Here is an 18682-nt window from a genome sequence, read left to right on the forward strand (position 1 = left end):
TAGTGGACATACAGCTATACAATCAATTGCTAATGGACAGTTAGTCTGTTGGTGGACATACAGCTATACAGTCAATAGCTAATAGGCAGATAGTCTGTTGGTGGACATACAGCTATACAATCAATTGCTAATGGGCAGTTATTCTGTTGGTGGACTCAGTTTGTGTGCAAAAAAGATGGTTAGCGGGCAGATAGCGGGTCCGTGGACCGCCCCGGTCAGGGGGTCTCACTGGTCAATTTGGGTAAAATAGTGGGTCGGGGGATGATAATGGGTCCGTGGACAGCCCCGCACTCCCAGGGTGGTCAGGGGGTCTCACTGGTCAATTTGGGCAAAATAGTAGGTCAGGGGAATGATAATGGGTCTGTGGATAACCAGGGTGGCACAGGGGTCTATGGGGGTCTTAAGGGGGCATTGCATCCATCTCCCCCATTAAAAGAACACAGTGCAACAAATTGAACGAGGGACAGCCCTGCCCCGAGAGGCGCCCGACTGCCATCGATATGAATGGCGAAGGCACCCATTAATTTAAACCAGAGGTGGGACGTGAGGCCACCATCACGTGGGTAAAGGCTGAACTGCATTGGAAATGCTATATTCAGGGGGCTTCCTTTAAACGGCCATGACGGGGTCCGCTGCGCCCGATGCGGTCCTCCGCGTCACAGATCTTCCCCGTGGAAGATTTTTGAGGCCGGCGCGCAGTGTACACAGACCCTCGTACGATTCCCCATTTCGCAACGCCCGATTTACCACCGGTTGGCCGCTGTTCCACTCGAAGGGGGTGAGGGGCCCCGGAATAGAAGAGTGCTGAGGTGAGGGTGGCTGTCCCTGGAGGTGGGGGTGTCAGAGTAGTTAGGGTTAGGCCGAAGGGGGTGAGGGGCCCCGGAATGGAAGAGTGCTGAGGTGAGGGTGGCTGTCCCTGGAGGTGGGGGTGTCAGAGTAGTTAGGGTTAGGCCGAAGGGGTTGAGGGGCCCCAGACTGGGAGAGTGCAGTGTTGAGGGTGAAGGAGGGGCCCTTTCCAACGAGCCTGGCCACGAAAGAGTGGGTGCTGGGGTCCGGGAGCCAGGGGCGTGCGAGTGCAAAATGCCATCTCGGGCTCCCGGGGGCCCAGCATGTCGGGGCCGGCATCGCAGGACTCGTCTCGCCGAGGAGCATCGGGGCCTTGAATGTGGTGTCCCGGGACCCCTCCGTCACGGAGGCGCGGCCGTCCAAAGCTTAGTCTCCCGGCGAGGGCGCACTCATAGTGACGTAACTCCGAGTCCGCGAGGGTCAGAGAGACGAGGCAGGGCTCTTTCGAAGGGTCTGGGCGAGCCGCGTCGGACCAGCGGTGAACGGGGTCCAGGGTTGCTCCGGTTTCGGAGGCAGGCTCCCGAACGCGTTCCGACGTGCCCCCGGTAAGGTACGGGGGGCCGCCGTCCTGCGCGGCGGTGCGCTAGGGAGGCCAGGCCGGGCTCCTTCGACAGGTCTCGGGCAGGCCTTTCGCACGAGACACGTCCCGCCCCTGAGGAAGTAGGACCTTCCTCAGGGGAATTTGCCAGGGAGTTGCTGTCGTGAGGAGCGTTAGATCCGAGAACCATGTCCGAGTGGGCCAGTAAGGAGCTACTAAGGTGACCTGTTCCTAGTCCTCCCTGACCTTGCACAGCACTAGTGCAAGAAGGCTCACTGGGGGAAATGCATACTTGCAAAGCCCCCGGGGCCAGCTGTGTGCCAGCACGTCTGTGCCGTGAGGGGCCTCTGTTAGGGAGTACCAGAGCAGGCAGTTGTCGTGCTGAAGCTGGGCCACATGGGGTGGAGCCTCCACTCTCCACTGAGCGAGACCTGTCGCGAGACTGATTGCTAGCACCTGCCTGGCCACCCCTTTTAAAAACTCCTGCCAAGTGCATTCATATATTACTGCAGCCATTAAGATAAACATATTTGGCATGCCATTCGAAGCAGAGGGGTTCGAGTGCGGGACTGTTCTTCAGCTCCAAGATCCTCCCTGGACTATCGGACTAAAGCGAGATATAGAAAGACATTTTTAAATAATTGGTATAGGTATTTTGCTAAATATAGGTGAAGATTGGGAAGTCGAAGGATGCCAGAAAAATCGTAGATGAACAAGCTCCTCACAAATTAATGTTTTTAACTGCATAAAATACTGTACACATTAGATGAAAATGCTTTTTGATTCTACCAAGAAATGTTTTGTTGAAAACCTATTCCATTGCTGTCACGTCTCTAACACACATTTACATTCATTTGGCAGACACTTTTATCTAAAACGACTCGCAGTGCATTCAAATTAAACATGTTTTATCAGTTTGTGTGTTTCCTTGGGAATTAAACCCATACACTATGCTCTTCCATTTGTGCTATAGGAACCCAAGTTCCAGAGAGCATGGGTTCTTTTGTGTCAATAGAACATTGCATTTTTCATGCATGATCATCATAGACCACACCATCTTGTGCTCTAGTCATCTTTGGCAAGCTGACTAGAGTGCCAATTTAATCAGTAACCAAAACATTTCCTGCTGATATTCCTTGAAGAGCATCATGACATTGAAGTGTTGGTCATTTCAAGTCATGAGCCTTGATTACATTACAGCCACAGTAACTTTCCAAGAAAATAGTCAGATGGCAACTGTTAAATGACAGGAGCTTACACAGCCATGCATATAAAATCAGACGTTTTATACAGTATGTGCAGAGTATACAAGCAAAATCCCTTTCAAGGCAAGTCAATCCAATTGGCCAGTATTTGAAGAAACACTCTAAAGATGCGTTCACACTGCCAGCAACACACACAGTTAACATGTAAACAGCACTCCTTTACTGGAGTAATGTCAAACAGTTTAAGCATAAACCGATCGACACAGGAATGTTTTTTGTCCATCACCCCGATTTTGCATGTAAACACCTTACCGCCGTTCATACCATCGTATCCGTTGTCTTATGCTCATGCCTGTTTACGTTCTTATGTTATTGGCTGATTAGAGAATAACCCGATGATTTAAAATATCATGTAAAACACGGTTTTCTTGCTTCACCACGGAGCACAACTAGCATAGTTTTCCATTTAATGTAATGCATTCTGTTTAACACATTTCAATTTCAGGGGTTCAGTTTCAGAGGTTAACCTCTCCTTGATCCCTCCTGGAATCTATGCCCATGGATGGAGGAAACAGCTAATAAGTCTCCTGAGCTTGTAAAGAGCAATAACATGTCCTCTAGGATGTGATTTCCCCATATTTAGCCCAATGAACTTCATACATTGTGTGCTATTTGTGTTGTAATCATTATAAGCTCCAGAGTTACCTTTCATTCCAACATGGCTCTGAGAGGAGACCATAATGCGTGGTGAATTTGTCATATCTGTGAAAAGGGTAAGATGATAACCTAGCTTTTGATCTGTTGTTTGCTGTACTTGAGCCAAACTGTTGTCTCAGTTCAACAGATGTCGGCTTCAAATGATTAATTCCCAGCCTCAGGCCAAGATTAATGCAGATTCACCATGCAGCTGTGAAATATCAGATCCCCACAATCAAGCAATAAGAAACATGTTACATGTGGTAGATCTTGCGTCCTTATAATTTAATAAAAACATTTCTATTACATATTATAATATCAGTATGAACTATTTAATTGAAAACTTGTGTAATTCATTTGTACAAAGAAGTTAGCATGATAAATGTCACCTTTATTATTTTATTAGTGCCAAATATTACATTTGAATCAAAAACTTAAAAAGTTAGTAGTTAAAAATGTCATTCCTGTTTTTTTTTAGGGATTTATTTTTTCCACATTATTTCACACCCACAATATACAATAAATCTAAACTGATCTGATCATGTGTCAGAGAGTGCGATAAATGAAAGAAGATTGTCAGAAGGAGGGGCAGAGAGAGAGAGAGAGAGAGAGAGAGAGAGAGAGAGAGGGGGTTGATATGGGAAGGTGCTTGTCTTTCATATTTCTGGTAATCCCGCAGACATCGCCAGACCCCCCTCTGTGGTCAGTGGAACTGTGTCTGCTTCTACCTTGAGTAGGAGAAAGACCATCCACACTCATAATCATCATTCTCATCTATACTTTCCTTCATTCAAAGACTACAGTTTTGTATTACTTTGACCAAATAATTAAATAAACAATTAGCCAAAATTGTTTCCCAAATTGAAGAGGATCATCAATGCATTTAGAAGTAAGAAGGTTTTATTTGGAGAAGCACTTTACCGCACTCTAAAGGTAGGATTTTCTCTTTACTGCATGATTTATGTTTGGCACAATATTTTGTTATCAGGTATTTGGAATTTTTTGGGACTCAACAGGTGTTGGTTTTTAACTAAGTATTTAAATAAAATAGCTCTTTAACTGGGCAAAATCAGTGTGTAGGTTGCATAATTGGTCAAAGAAGTAAGCTTAAAATTATATTAAGTATAAGCTTAAAATTATATTAAGTAACTTATATTAAGTTTCCCCATTATTATTTATTTCATTGTTTGCATCTTAATTGTGGATTAAATTATTCACTTTATTTGTATTAATTTGATTGTTGCTACCTAAATTGATTGAACCATGTTTTGGCCATCATTGATCATATAAATATTTTTTTTATTGAGAACTTGATATGTAAAAAGTGAATTTCCTCCTAATGTGATCCTCAAAATTTTAATTAGACAGTGTAACCTGATATAGTTCATATATATATATATAATTTAAGGGCTAGTACCTGTAGAAATTGTTCCTTAAGGTATCAATTTTATAGTGTATTTAAAATGTTTTAGAGGCCTTTGCTTGAAGGATTTTTTTATTTTTATAGTTGTTTTAGAATTAGAACTTAACACTCAAGAAAGTATTCATATTTCAGTGCTGTTGTTTTTTTGTTTTGTTTGAGAAATACAGAATAAAAACACAAAATCAAAGGAAAAATCATTGTTTAATCTATGCCTTCTTCACTTTGATCTAGCCCATGTGTTTTCAACCATTAAAGACTGTAACCCAGTCACCCCATATATAAAAAGCTAGATTTACTCGGTAGTCCTTTATAATAACTTTCATTGGTAACTTTTATAACCATGCAATGCTTAACTGATACCATATTCAAAAAAGAAATATTGAAATAAATTGAATATTTTTATATTTTTAGAGAATATCATTTAAGTTGTATATACCCTCCAGGACCTACATGGTCCCCTGTTTTAAAACTATAGTACTTAGATATTTTAGTAGCTGTTCGCCGATATTGAGCTCCGTCAGTTCCATGTTCAATCTGATTGCAGTTTTGGTTGATCTTTTTTCAACATGGCTGATTTGCCTCTCCCTCTGTCTCTCTCCTCATCCCGCTTTCCTCTCCATCCATCATTCCGCTCTCATCCAGAGAGGCCACTGCATCTGCATCTGGAGGTCCCCTCTCCATCCTCTGCACTCCTGTGGCCTTGCCCAGCAACCCATGCTAAGAGGCCGACTCCCAGTCACACACATGTCCTCAGCCATCGCCCCCGTTAAACCCTCCAGCACCACGGGCCCCAAGGAGGTAGAGCTGATCCTGGTGAAGGAACAGAATGGGGTGCAGTTCACCACATCCACTCTGGTCAGCCCGACTGGTCAAACCCACCCCTCGGGAAGGGAGAGAGAGACCTGGGGCAAAAAGATTGACTTCCTGCTGTCAGTGATTGGCTTTGCTGTGGACCTAGCCAATGTGTGGAGGTTCCCTTACCTGTGTTACAAAAATGGAGGAGGTAAGAGAGAGAAATATTTAATATGTGTATACGTGATGAATTAAAAAAATAATTAAATAAACTCAATAGCTGAATCCAGAAATGTATTGATACTTACTGTCACTAAAGGAATTCTGACCAAATGTGGTCTCATTAAAACTTTAAATATAAGACTAAAGTCTGAGATGTAATTTTTGAGAGTTGTAAGATGTGATTTATTAAGGTTCTCAGTGTCCTCTAAGCTATGCATGAAATTTAATAAACTTATCCATACAAGAAAATAGATTACGTGTAGTGTGTGTGTGTGTGTGTGAGAGAGACCCCCACCCCACCCCACCCAGATTAAAAACTATTAGAGGTATGTAAAAAAATGGACACAAAAAAGTACAAATTAAAACAAACAATTAAATCACAAATGGGTATAAATGGAATCTAGCAAAACATGAAAAAAACAATGATGTGAAAGAAACATGTTATGGCTTCTTAAGTAGGTATCATAAATGGGTATCACCATATCTAGAAATAATTCTAATGTCTAATTCCTTTTTCTTTTTTTTTTTTTTCAGAAACAGCACCAAAACATTAATTTCTGGTTATATTAGGAGCATCAGTTGACCATTTCCTTTAGTAGCCAACATATATTTTGTAGCATTAATGAAACTATGGACTAAAAACATTTTGACACCTTTTCAGATTACACAGCACAAGCTTAAGTATATCAAACTTATCTTTCTCAAAAGCCTGCTGTTGCAGCATGGTACAGTGATGGTACAATATACTTAAACCTTGGTATTTTTATAATATATCATGGTATTTATTTTGTAGGCTACTCCAATGAACATGTCCAATAAACATGGAATTGGCTTGGTCATTTTTTGATCGTTTTAACGCTTTCATGTAACGTTAGTATTTTGATACACTTTTATATAGAAAATGTCTTTACCTGCAATAGACAATCATTCACAGGCTGCACTCGCACATGAGAGAGAGGGAGAGAGAGAGAGAAAGAGAAGAGTGAGAGAGCGAAATCAACAGATGTTTTTTGTATATATACTGTATATATATATATATATATTTATATATACAGGGTTGGGAGTAACGGAATACATGTAACAGGATTAGGTATTTAAAATACAAAATATAATTCCACTACAGTTCAATTAAAATAATTGGTATTTAGAATACAGTTACATTTCTGTCAAAAGTATTTTGATTACTGAAGAGATTATTTAGCATTTTATTGTCATTTGTTTCATTTAATATTTAGTCCATTCAGTTGGAAAACTTTTATACATATAAATGATGCGATCCAAAGTGCATTTGAACAGCGGTGAAACACTTTCTTATGATGTGTTACATTCAGTGTTACAAGCTGAAGTTTGCACAGAAGAAATAGAAATAAACCTTGTGTAAATTTTCAGCTTTTCGCTAAGCAAAAATGCTATTTCTAGCCATTTTACATGCACATGTTACCAGCACGATCATATTTTATCAAGAAAATTCACTTTAGATCATGATTCCTTTTTTCTAGAAAGACATTTGATATTAGGGCAAAAATCTTATTCTTGATAATATTGTTGAATTGTTTTCCTGTAAAAATATAAAAAATCCTTAAAAAAAGATCAGTTTGATTTATCTTGTTTTAGAAACAACACTGCATAAGATATTTAGGTTTTTCAGAGAATGTATTTTTAACGTGTATTATGTCACTGTACAGGCAGATTTTTATAGTGAAAAAAATCTACCAGTGCTGAAGAAGTAATCCAAAGTGTTTAGAATGCGTTACTGACCTTGAGTAATCTAATGGAATATATATATATATATATATATATATATATATATATATATATATATATATATATATATATATATTAAAGGACAAAATATCCAGTCTGTAATACACTGACCAACTAATCATTTGAATTGTACTGTTTATGCACTGAAAAAAGTGGCAACCTGAAACTGCTTTTAAGCTCTTGGATCTATTTCTACTTAATCTAACCAATAAAAATGCCTTTTGTTGGTGTATCCCATCTTGTCAGGTAAATTTAGTCAGATTAAGTTTATTAATTTATTTAATTTAACAAAACCAGTTACTTTAAATGTTACCACATGAAGCACATTTTTAAGTTGCCTCACAAAATATTTTTACAGTGTACACTACCAATCAAAACGTTGGACACACAGAATGCATGTTTTTATCAAGATTTTGAAATAATCCTTTTGACCTAAAGGCTTAAAAGAATTGTTTAAATGCTTGAAACAAGTTTTGTGGACAAATATAAATTGTGCCAATATATTTCATTACAAAAAAAAAAAGCATACATACTTTCCTTCAGTGCTGTTTAAAACAGTTTTTGCAAAGCTTTAAAGTCGACAAAAGGTTGCAATTTTGAAGAAGCTAAAATGATAGATAGTTTTGGTTTATGTAACACTTTTTGGTCATTTTTGGTCATTTTTATACTTCCAATACTTCCATTTGTGTTATTTAATGGCTTTAATGACTAATATTAAAGACTGAATAGGTGTGTCAAAACATTTGAATGATAGTGTATATCAATACACATTTGTATATCTATTTAGTTTTGTTTTGGTTCTATCAGGTGCTTTCCTGGTTCCATACCTCTTCTTTATGGTGATTGCTGGGATGCCACTCTTCTATATGGAATTAGCCTTGGGCCAGTATAACCGTGAAGGAGCAGCAGGAGTCTGGAAGATCTGTCCTATCTTTAAAGGTAATATGACCTTCTCTTTGGCAAAAACTTTTAATTTACCAATAATACACCCAGCATAGCCGATTGTCGAACCTCGGATTGAAGAGGAACAATGCGGTTTTCGTCCTGGCCGTGGAACGACGGACCAGATCTTTACTCTCGCAAGGATCCTGGAGGGGGCCTGGGAGTATGCCCATCCAGTCTACATGTGTTTTGTGGATCTGGAGAAGGCGTATGACCGGGTCCCCTGGAGAGACTGTGGGAGGTGCTGCGGGAGTACGGGGTGGGGGGGGTCCCTTCTTAGGGCGATCCAATCCCTGTACGTCCAAAGCGAGAGCTGTGTCCGGGTCCTCGGCACAAAGTCGAGTTCATTCCATGTGGGGTTGGTCTCCGCCAAGGCTGCGCTTTGTCACCAATCCTGTTTGTGATATTCATGGACAGGATATCGAGGCGTAGTCGGGGTGGGGAAGGTGTGCGGTTCGGTGGGCTGGGGATCTCATCGCTGCTTTTTGCAGATGATGTTGTCTTCATGTCATCATCGGTCCGTGACCTTCAGCTCTCACTGGATCGCTTGGCAGTCGAGTGTGAAGCAGCTGGGATGAGGATTAGCACCTCTAAATCTGAGGCCATGGTTCTCAGCAGGAAACTGATGGAGTGCGTACTCCAGGTAGGGAAGGAGGTATTGTCCCAAGTGAAGGAGTTCAAGTACCTTGGGGTCTTGTTCACGAGTGAGGGGACAATGGAGCGGGAGGTTGGCCGGAGAATCAGGGCAGAGGGGGCGGTATTGCACTCGCTCTATCGCACCGTTGTCACGAAAAGAGAGCTGAGCCGAAAGGCAAAGCTCTCGATCTGCCGGTCAATTTTTGTTCCTACCCTCACCTATGGTCATGAAGGCTGGGTCATGACCGAAAGAACTAGGTCGCGAGTACAAGCGGCCGAAATGGGCTTCCTCAGAAGGGTGGCGGGCTTCTCCCTTAGAGATAGGGTGAGGAGCTCAGTCATCCGTGAGGAGCTCGAAGTAGAGCCGCTGCTCCTTTGCGTCGAAAAGAGTCAGTTGAGGTGGTTTGGGCATCTGGTAAGGATGCCCCCTGGCTGCCTCCCTAGGGAGGTGTTTCAGGCACGTCCAGCTGGGAGGAGGCCTCGGGGAAGACCCAGGATTAGGTGGAGAGATTACATCTCCAAACTGGCCTGGGAATGCCTCGGGGTCCCCCAGTCAGAGCTGGTTAATGTGGCTCGGGATAGGGAAGTTTGGGGCCCCCTGCTGGAGCAGCTGCCCCCGCGACCCGACTTCGGATAAGCGGTTGAAGATGGATGGATGGATGGACACCCAGCATGTATAAGTCTTTATCAAAGCAACAGTGTTGTTTTGATCTTTGTTACTCTTTGTTATATAAGGTGTATTCTGGCTTTTGAGTGTTCTTTTATGAGGCAGAAGGTGTTTGTGTCCCCTAAAAGTACTCATCGGGGCAATAGACAGGTATTGTTTATCTGTAGCTGAAATCATCTGCAGTCAGATGGAAGACAGAAAATTGGCTTTTAGCTTGAAATTTGACTGCCAGACCTGGTGGCATGCATATTTTGTGTCACTTACTGGAATAACATTGTGATGGTGGACTGGCACTAGCATACAGAAGATGTCAAACTACAGTCACCTACACTCTCAATTCCTCACTGTTCCTGTAAGACCTTGGTTAAGAGTTTTCAGATATGTGGGGTGTTGTTGGCAGTTACGATGTATGGACTGACCATGACTTTGCCCAGTATGACATGTTCCTGGATCAAAATCTGTTGTTGGTCCACACCCCTTTTTAACCACTTGAGACCTGAGTGTGACTGCTGTGTAACTAGTAGCACCTAATAAACAAGCACAAAAAAAAAAAAAAAACATCTTGAGCAAATAATTTTCCTAAAAAAATAATGTCCACATATGTGAGACTACATTTTAAATTATACCAACTTATAGAATGTCCGATTTATTTAAACAATGAATTTATTATGTTTCCAGGATTGATGGTTATTCATTTTTTTGAGACTTTATAGACATTACAGCTGATTTCTGTAAAGCTGAATAAATAATTTAATTGTGAATCTACGTACTGATTTTTATTATCCCATGTCTGCCAAACATGTTGAGTGGTCCAAACATCATCTGCAGCCTGAAACTGAACTTTTGGTCTGATTTTAGGAGTGAATGCACTTAATTGCATAGAAAGCTGTAGGATGCATCCTTGCTCCCTATCTAGTAAATAAATTAATCTCCAGTGTCCTGTCTGTCTGCACTGGTCTCAGAACAGTTCGAAATGCACCTTATTTTCATCCTAACCCCATATAAAGCCTCAGAATGCAAAATTTTTAAGCTTTTGGATGAACTTATTCATGTATTGATTGATTGAGTTGATGTGAAAATGCATATAAATATATATAAATGCATAAATATATAGGAATGCATTTAATAATACAGTGATAACAAAATAAAAATAAATGGTTAAATATAAAATAGAAGAACATTTATATTAAAATTAAGAGAAATGACCCACACATGTGTTAATGTTTTTTGAACTTTTGAGGCAATATCCCTAAAGCGGCATATCAAACAAAACTAGAGATGCCACACTTTACACCCAAACAGGTTTCATTGAAAGAAGCTTAAAGAGGTTTCTTACCAGAGGCACTTTTGTTGGCTCTGTACCCGTAGGAGCGCTTCACAGAATTCGACGCCATGCCGTTGTGTCACATGACTCGGTGCGGCAGAAGTTTATCCCTTAAATGACAGTCTAGAATGTTGTGAAAAGTATTCAGTCAGTTTAAATTAAATGATGCACTGTGTATGGCAAAGCCAACATAAAATGTCCACGCAAATGGACGTGGGGTTACACGAGGTCAAACAAAATCCTATCCCTAACTCCATTCCTAACCTTAACCATTATCTACCCCTAAAATAAGAGCGAAAAAGGTTGATAGCTCAGCCCTAATGGAGCGTAACATTCAAATTTGGATGTGGGATATTTCAACTTGATATCTCTGATCTCCAACCATAAAGGCATTTTATTGCCAGATGCTCGAAAGATGACAAATAAACAAACTAAACTGCAATCCTCCCGTTAGTTAAGCAGGTTGTCACCTGAGATGTCTCTTAGCAACCAAATTGATAAACGATGCTTCAATGCTAGCATTTGCTGTACAGGTATATGATGTAATTTACAGTATTTTGAACACCTGTCTCTGCAAATGGGTACTAAATGGGTTTAATCATGATGTGATGTAGGAACTTTGACTCATTGTTGGGAATTATTTAATAAATGTGTATCATTCATTTTGTACATCCCCCTGAGCAGTGACATGTTAGCGTCACGTCACCCACCCACATCTCGGCGAAATCGAAAGTTGGAAGTCCGACTTTAAGTTGTGTTCCATTGCATTTTCCCTAATAGGAAGTCCTGATTTTCTGAGTTGAATGGAATGCAGCATTCACCTAACTCTAATCCTAAACCCACCCCAAAATCTGATTGGTTGATAGCAATGTTGTCCCAAGATGCACAAAGATGTTGGAAAGAAACACTCTTAGTCTTAACTGGATTTCCTGGATGATGATTTTTCAAAGTTTTACCAGATATCAAATTGGTAAATTGTGTGTCAATGAGAATATGCACTTGACAGAAAATACTGCTCAATATTTTGTTGACTGAGAGCATTTTACAGCCAGTAAAATATTTTGGAAATAGGTTAATGTAACTAACTAATTTTAACACCTTCACATTATTTAGTGTAAATGAGAGAAAAATATGTCAATCACCCTAAATCATGAATTTACACTTATGTTCTGCTCAAACACTTCAATAAATATATAATCCCCTATTCCCTGTCAGATCACTTTAGCCTAAAGCCTGACTCTAAATACACTCTTCAGGGTTACACTGACAAAGCCATTAACTGTTTCCTTCCATGAAGTAAAGATGCCTGTTTTGAGTGTCCATAACGGCTGTCAAGCATATTGCCGAGGTAGAGAGGAGACGGTTTTTTAATCACAAGCGTGGTTCTCTGTTAGCCTGGCACTCAACGAGAGTTTAATGTAAGTACTGCTGATCATCATATTTGCTTTGATTGATGTCTTGAAGGGGCTGGGAATCACACATGTGCTGCTAATATACTGTTTTATTGGAGAATCCTGCTTTTTGTTTGAGACAAAGAATTACATCTTCAGAACCACAGGGTTTTGTTGGCACATGGTGCTAAATGATTGACAGGAAACAAACTATGTCTTGTTTAGTTCATGCACAGAGTTCCGGAAACACCTTTGTCGATTTTTGTTTTGATTACTGATTAAGAATCTTTCTTGCACCTCATCTCATTCTTTGGTTGGGTTTTTTGGTTCAATATGTACATCTTAGAGGTGCACACGTTGATTGTTTCACTTAAAAGTATTACTTCAGAATAATTTGATTTTAAGTATTTTGTAAAACCATGTGCACTTACATGAGTCATATCAGTAGCCTAATTAAAACTGCTTTATTTTACATGGAGCAGGTTGCCGCATATGGGCTTTTATTTTAAGATCACATGACCGTCTAAATGCTTTATGTCCATGTAACAGGACACCTCTCACAGAATACATTAATCATGTTTGATTGAAAAAGTTAAAATACTATACTTTTTTTTCCCATAGGGGAATTGATTATCAAAAATAACTAATAACCATGAGCTTGGAGGTGGTTAATCAATGCTATATACTCCCGAGGAAGCCATCAGTCCATGTTATTTCAACTTCTTTTTAAATTAATTGTGCTTAATAGTGGAATTCCTGATGAAGAACTTAACTTTCCATGAACCCAAAGGGAAATGATCCACCAATCACAGCAAGCATACTACAGCAAAAGAGCTTAGCAGTGACCGCCCACTCTCATGATGCACTGTGAATGACGGTATCGTGTCGTCTCCCTACACTCTCAAACTACTACATATTTGAATCTTTTGCAGTAAACTTAAAATATATTGATTAAACACTTATAATCAACGACTTTAAATCAATAGTTTCCTTTTTTCCACCATTTTAATTCAATTGTGTCATTAGCAATGTTTCATAAAAGATTAAATCTACAGTCTTGTACATTTTTGTCCAATTTTCTACAACATTTTTTGCATCAAATCCAAATTTGTAATGTTGTGATTCTGCTCGGAGCTGGTTGGTTAGTTTGTTCTGATCTCTTGTATGAAAGATTTTATGAAATCCCTATGGGGGGGAAAAAATTATGAAAAAAATACTTACAGAACCGATGGCTAAAATAGTGGGTGGGCACTGTTGCGCTTTATGTGACAGTACTGATGCAGAAATTACTTTAATCACATTTTGAACCATTCAGTTGAATTTGATCTTAGTTTGACTTGAATAAAACTGAATCTAATAATAGTTGGAATTTCAATCAAATATAAATAATACAAGTTTTAGGGAAATAGCTATAATAGAATAGCAGATTCTATTAACAAATGTGTATGCATGGACATATTGGACAGAAGGAACACAGATTATATAACCTAATCTGGATTAATAAAGAATAATACCTTTTTAAATTACCCTAACCCAAACCCCACTAAACCTAACCATCAGTGGAGTACAAATGTAATTTTAGAGGGAAACGCAAACTCTGAATAATGTTCATGATGCTGGTTGACCAAGAACTTCTTGCTGATTCAGATAGTTTAGAAGCCTGGTAGGGACACCAACATACCATCATACCATGCTGCTAACCAGCATCTACTGTAAAACTAGGGGCGTAACTACCCATTTTCGGTGATGTATGAGAAATCAACACTGGCACCCACTTTTCGCCTCCCTTGAAAATTTTCGCCTTCCGGGGTGTGGGTGTCCATCCTTTGTGTTGCATATATTGAAAATATGTTATATATTACAAATATATTTTTGCACCTCTAAAACAAAACATTTGCTGGTAACCAAATATAAAGTTGCAAATACTATCATCATGTCATTTTATGTAGTTTTATTTATTGCTTGTGTCAATCTCTTTTCTCAGGTGTGGGCTTTACGGTGATCCTGATATCGCTGTATGTGGGATTCTATTATAATGTCATCATCGCCTGGGCTCTGTTTTACCTGTTCTCCTCTTTCTATGGCGAACTGCCCTGGATCAACTGTAACAACACCTGGAACAGTCCAAACTGCTCAGACCTCAACGGCACGCTGTTGAATGAAACGCACAAGGCCACGCCCGCCCTAGAGTACTTTGAGTATGTCCTACTGAAAAATGCCAATCTTCCCAGACCATCGTCAACTGGAGACGGTTGATCAGTAGATAAACCATGTTGTTGAATGTTGCAATTATAATCCATGAGCTGTTATGTTCTCAAATGCAGAAGAAAAGCCTCTAAAATTATTTCTGGACAATCCAAATCTGAATCTGAATCTTTTGTGCCTAAGACTTTTGCACAGTACTATATATATATATCTATATATATATATATAATTTGTTTTTTAGTGAGTGATTGTTCATATTTTTATACGAGAACACACTATGTGTCTTTCACTGTCAGGCGAGGGGTCCTTCACCTTCAGGACAGTTCTGGGATAGATGATTTGGGACTGCCCTGCTGGCAGCTCACCTCCTGCCTGGCTGTGGTCCTTGTGATCCTCTACTTCAGTCTGTGGAAGGGAGTAAAGACATCAGGGAAGGTTCGACCTTTCAGAGATATTAACATTTATCTCTAACTTTACACCTTTATGAAAAAAATTCATTGTTACTGATGGATTAATTAGTGGTGTTTGCTAAGGATGTATAGCATTATATAACCCAAAGTATAAGGCATGTAAATTGTCCTGCATGGCTTCTGCTACGGACATGAATGATACCTCAATTTGGACAGCTTGTTAAACCTACACTGCACATATTTTAGTATTACAAAAATATTTTACCATATTGCTGATTTCTTAGTCATTTAGGACCACTGAGTAAAATAGAAAAAAAAATATTTAAAATTTTTTTACCACCCTAACCCCTCTCCCCCAACTATTTCAGACAACACTGTGCAGAAAGGGTTGTAAATCACAGAGAAAACCTTTAATTTATAGTTAAATTATTTAATCAGCAAAAGTAGAAATAACAAAGTAAAAAAGTAATTGTTTAAGTTAATTTGTTTAAGAACACTTTTAGGACACATCAGACTGATTATTCAGATCTTGATCATGTTCATTTTTAGAAGGCTCTGCAAAATGCTCATAAAAATACATACATGAATAAAACCAGCACAAAATAAATTATTGCAATTTCTGTGAGCTAAGAAGAGGTGCTCTATAATGTAAAATGCATTAGAGGGGCATCTAAGCCACAACTAGAGACCAGAACAAACAGAAAGACTTAGGGGTTGGCTCTTATGATTTATAGCCAGTAAGAAACCACCTATTAACCACCTAGAACACCCTAGCAACCCCATTGCTACATACAAACAAGCCTTCAGAACACCATAGCAACTGCATAGCAACCACATAGCAATACCTAATATAGTGGCAGCAAGTTTTGCATGGTCAAGCACCACTTACCTTTTCTTAAGAAGATGCAAAAGTAAATTTTTTGTTTGCAATTATCAATTTTGGAAAATTTGGTTTTGAAGTAGTTGAAAATGTGTTCTTAGAGTCATTCCATTAATAAGGTCTGATAAAGACGTACTGTTGTTTGAGGCTTAAATCTGTATGTCTTTTTGTATGTGTGTAAGTGCAGGTGGTGTGGATCACAGCCACCATGCCATATATTGTACTGACTGTTCTGCTCCTGCGTGGTGTCACTCTGCCTGGAGCAATCGATGGCATTAAAGCTTACCTGAGTGTGGACTTCCTCCGCTTGTGTGATGCTCAGGTACACGCACACAAACACGCATGCACGCACGCACACACACACACATAGTCATACCAAACCAAACACCCACATCCCACTTTCAAGTTCAAGTTCAAACAGAAGACTCCATGTTAATCTGGTTTTATGCTGAAGAAACATGTTGCTCATGAATGAATCTGCTCTTCAAAAAAATTTTAAATAGCATTTATGCAAGAGTTTTGACAAGTAAACCATAGAGAAAGATACTGTGTGTGTATATATTTATGGATCAACCTCTTAAACAGCTCATAAGAATCGCTCTATCATCATCGCAGAATGCCAGATGAAGTTACGATTAGCTTTGAGTAAGTATTTCCAGGATCTGTGATTCTTTCCCGGTGGACCACTTGGCAAAGAGACCTCAAAGCGGCAATTTCAGAATTAGATTAGACACATGCGTGCAGCAGCAATTTACAAAATTACCCTGTATTCACAAGTGTCTTTCATCTTTCTGTTGAATGAGTTTCCTGCAATTATCTCTAATGATAGCTGTTGTGCGGCCTCTTTTGTGCGGATGGCCGGGGCCGTTTGTGTCGCAGGTCTGGATCGAGGCTGCCACACAGATCTGTTTTTCTTTGGGAGTGGGGTTTGGTGTGCTAATCGCCTTCTCCAGCTACAACAAATTCAGCAACAACTGTTATAGGTGAGCGAACCCAAACCTTGGGGAAAAATTCATAAAGGAGCTATAACGCAAACATCCACAGCAGGATTCATGGGATATCACACATAAACACATATTGTGTTATACTTTGTATTGCTGAATTAAAATCCCTTTGATGAGATTGCAGTAAACATTTAAGGGGGAATTCTCTAAGAATGAATTAACCCACCGATACCACTGTTTACAGTACATCAGACATAGATTTATCAGAATAAAGCAGTCCATTGGAGAGTTTGATTCAATTTGTGTTCGCTCTCTCTCTTATAGAGACGCCATCATAACCAGCTCCATAAACTCTCTGACCAGCTTCTTTTCTGGATTTGTCATATTTTCCTTCTTGGGTTATATGTCACAGAAGCACAACGTGGCCCTTGATAAAGTAGCCACTGACGGTGAGTGAGTGTGTTTGTATTTTGTATCTGCACCTGCGATAAATGTGTGAATCTAACAAAGATATGTCTGGGTCACATTTCACCCCAAAATCAAAAGAGATAAATTATTAAATATATTTGTCATATAGAAAAAGAAGCCTGTTTTTAGGACAATTAAGGTTTTTGCATTGTGACATTATTTTCATGACAATAAAGCTGATATTCTACAAAATTTTCAATATGATAATATGAAAACATAAATGTGATTATTGTACAGTAACATACACAACTTAAAATGATCCTCTATGGGCACAAATAATCATATACCAAATTCAGAACATTAAATTCTACAATATAATTAAATACATAAATAATTTACTATAAAATACTATTAATTTGACATTAAAAAGAAATATAGTTTATATATATATGTATATATATATATATACACTCACCTAAAGGATTATTAAGAACACCATACTAATACTGTGTTTGACCCCCTTTCGCCTTCAGAACTGCCTTAAATCTACGTGGCATTGATTCAACAAGGTGCTGAAAGCATTCTTTAGAAATGTTGGCCCATATTGATAGGATAGCATCTTGCAGTTGATGGAGATTTGTGAGATGCACATCCAGGGCACGAAGCTCCCGTTCCACCACATCCCAAAGATGCTCTATTGGGTTGAGATCTGGTGACTGTGGGGGCCATTTTAGTACAGTGAACTCATTGTCATGTTCAAGAAACCAATTTGAAATGATTCGAGCTTTGTGACATGGTGCATTATCCTGCTGGAAGTAGCCATCAGAGGATGGGTACATGGTGGCCATAAAGGGATGGACATGGTCAGAAACAATGCTCAGGTAGGCCGTGACATTTAAACGATGCCCAATTGGCACTAAGGGGCCAAAAGTGTGCCAAGAAAACATCCCCCACACCATTACACCACCACCACCAGCCTGCACAGTGGTAACAAGGCATGATGGATCCATGTTCTCATTCTGTTTACACCAAATTCTGACTCTACCATCTGAATGTCTCAACAGAAATCGAGACTCATCAGACCAGGCAACATATTTCCAGTCTTCAACTGTCCAATTTTGGTGAGCTCTTGCAAATTGTAGCCTCTTTTTCCTATTTGTAGTGGAGATGAGTGGTACCCGGTGGGTTCTTTTGCTGTTGTAGCCCATCCGCCTCAAGGTTGTGCGTGTTGTGGCTTCACAAATGCTTTGCTGCATACCTCGGTTGTAATGAGTGGTTATTTCAGGCAAAGTTGCTCTTCTATCAGCTTGAATCAGTCGACCCATTCTCCTCTGACCTCTAGCATCAACAAGGCATTTTCGCCCACAGGACTGCCGCATACTGGATGTT

The 18682-nt window shown here is 39.6% G+C and overlaps 1 protein-coding gene across 3 annotated transcripts in view; it reads left to right on the forward strand.

Annotated features, from left to right (window-relative positions):
* The window catches only part of LOC127657989 (sodium-dependent dopamine transporter-like), a 60894-nt gene that overhangs the window by 29444 nt on the left and 12768 nt on the right, over positions 1-18682 (forward strand). For all 3 annotated transcript variants that reach the window (XM_052147036.1, XM_052147038.1, XM_052147037.1), the window contains 7 exons: positions 5351-5711; positions 8294-8425; positions 14431-14644; positions 14948-15086; positions 16129-16263; positions 16821-16924; positions 17210-17334. In XM_052147036.1, the coding sequence (XP_052002996.1) occupies positions 5351-5711; positions 8294-8425; positions 14431-14644; positions 14948-15086; positions 16129-16263; positions 16821-16924; positions 17210-17334 (1210 nt within the window). The remainder of the gene's footprint in view (positions 1-5350; positions 5712-8293; positions 8426-14430; positions 14645-14947; positions 15087-16128; positions 16264-16820; positions 16925-17209; positions 17335-18682) is intronic.

The sequence above is a fragment of the Xyrauchen texanus genome, chromosome 17, assembly GCF_025860055.1.
Source record: "Xyrauchen texanus isolate HMW12.3.18 chromosome 17, RBS_HiC_50CHRs, whole genome shotgun sequence".
Taxonomy (NCBI): Eukaryota; Metazoa; Chordata; class Actinopteri; order Cypriniformes; family Catostomidae; genus Xyrauchen; species Xyrauchen texanus.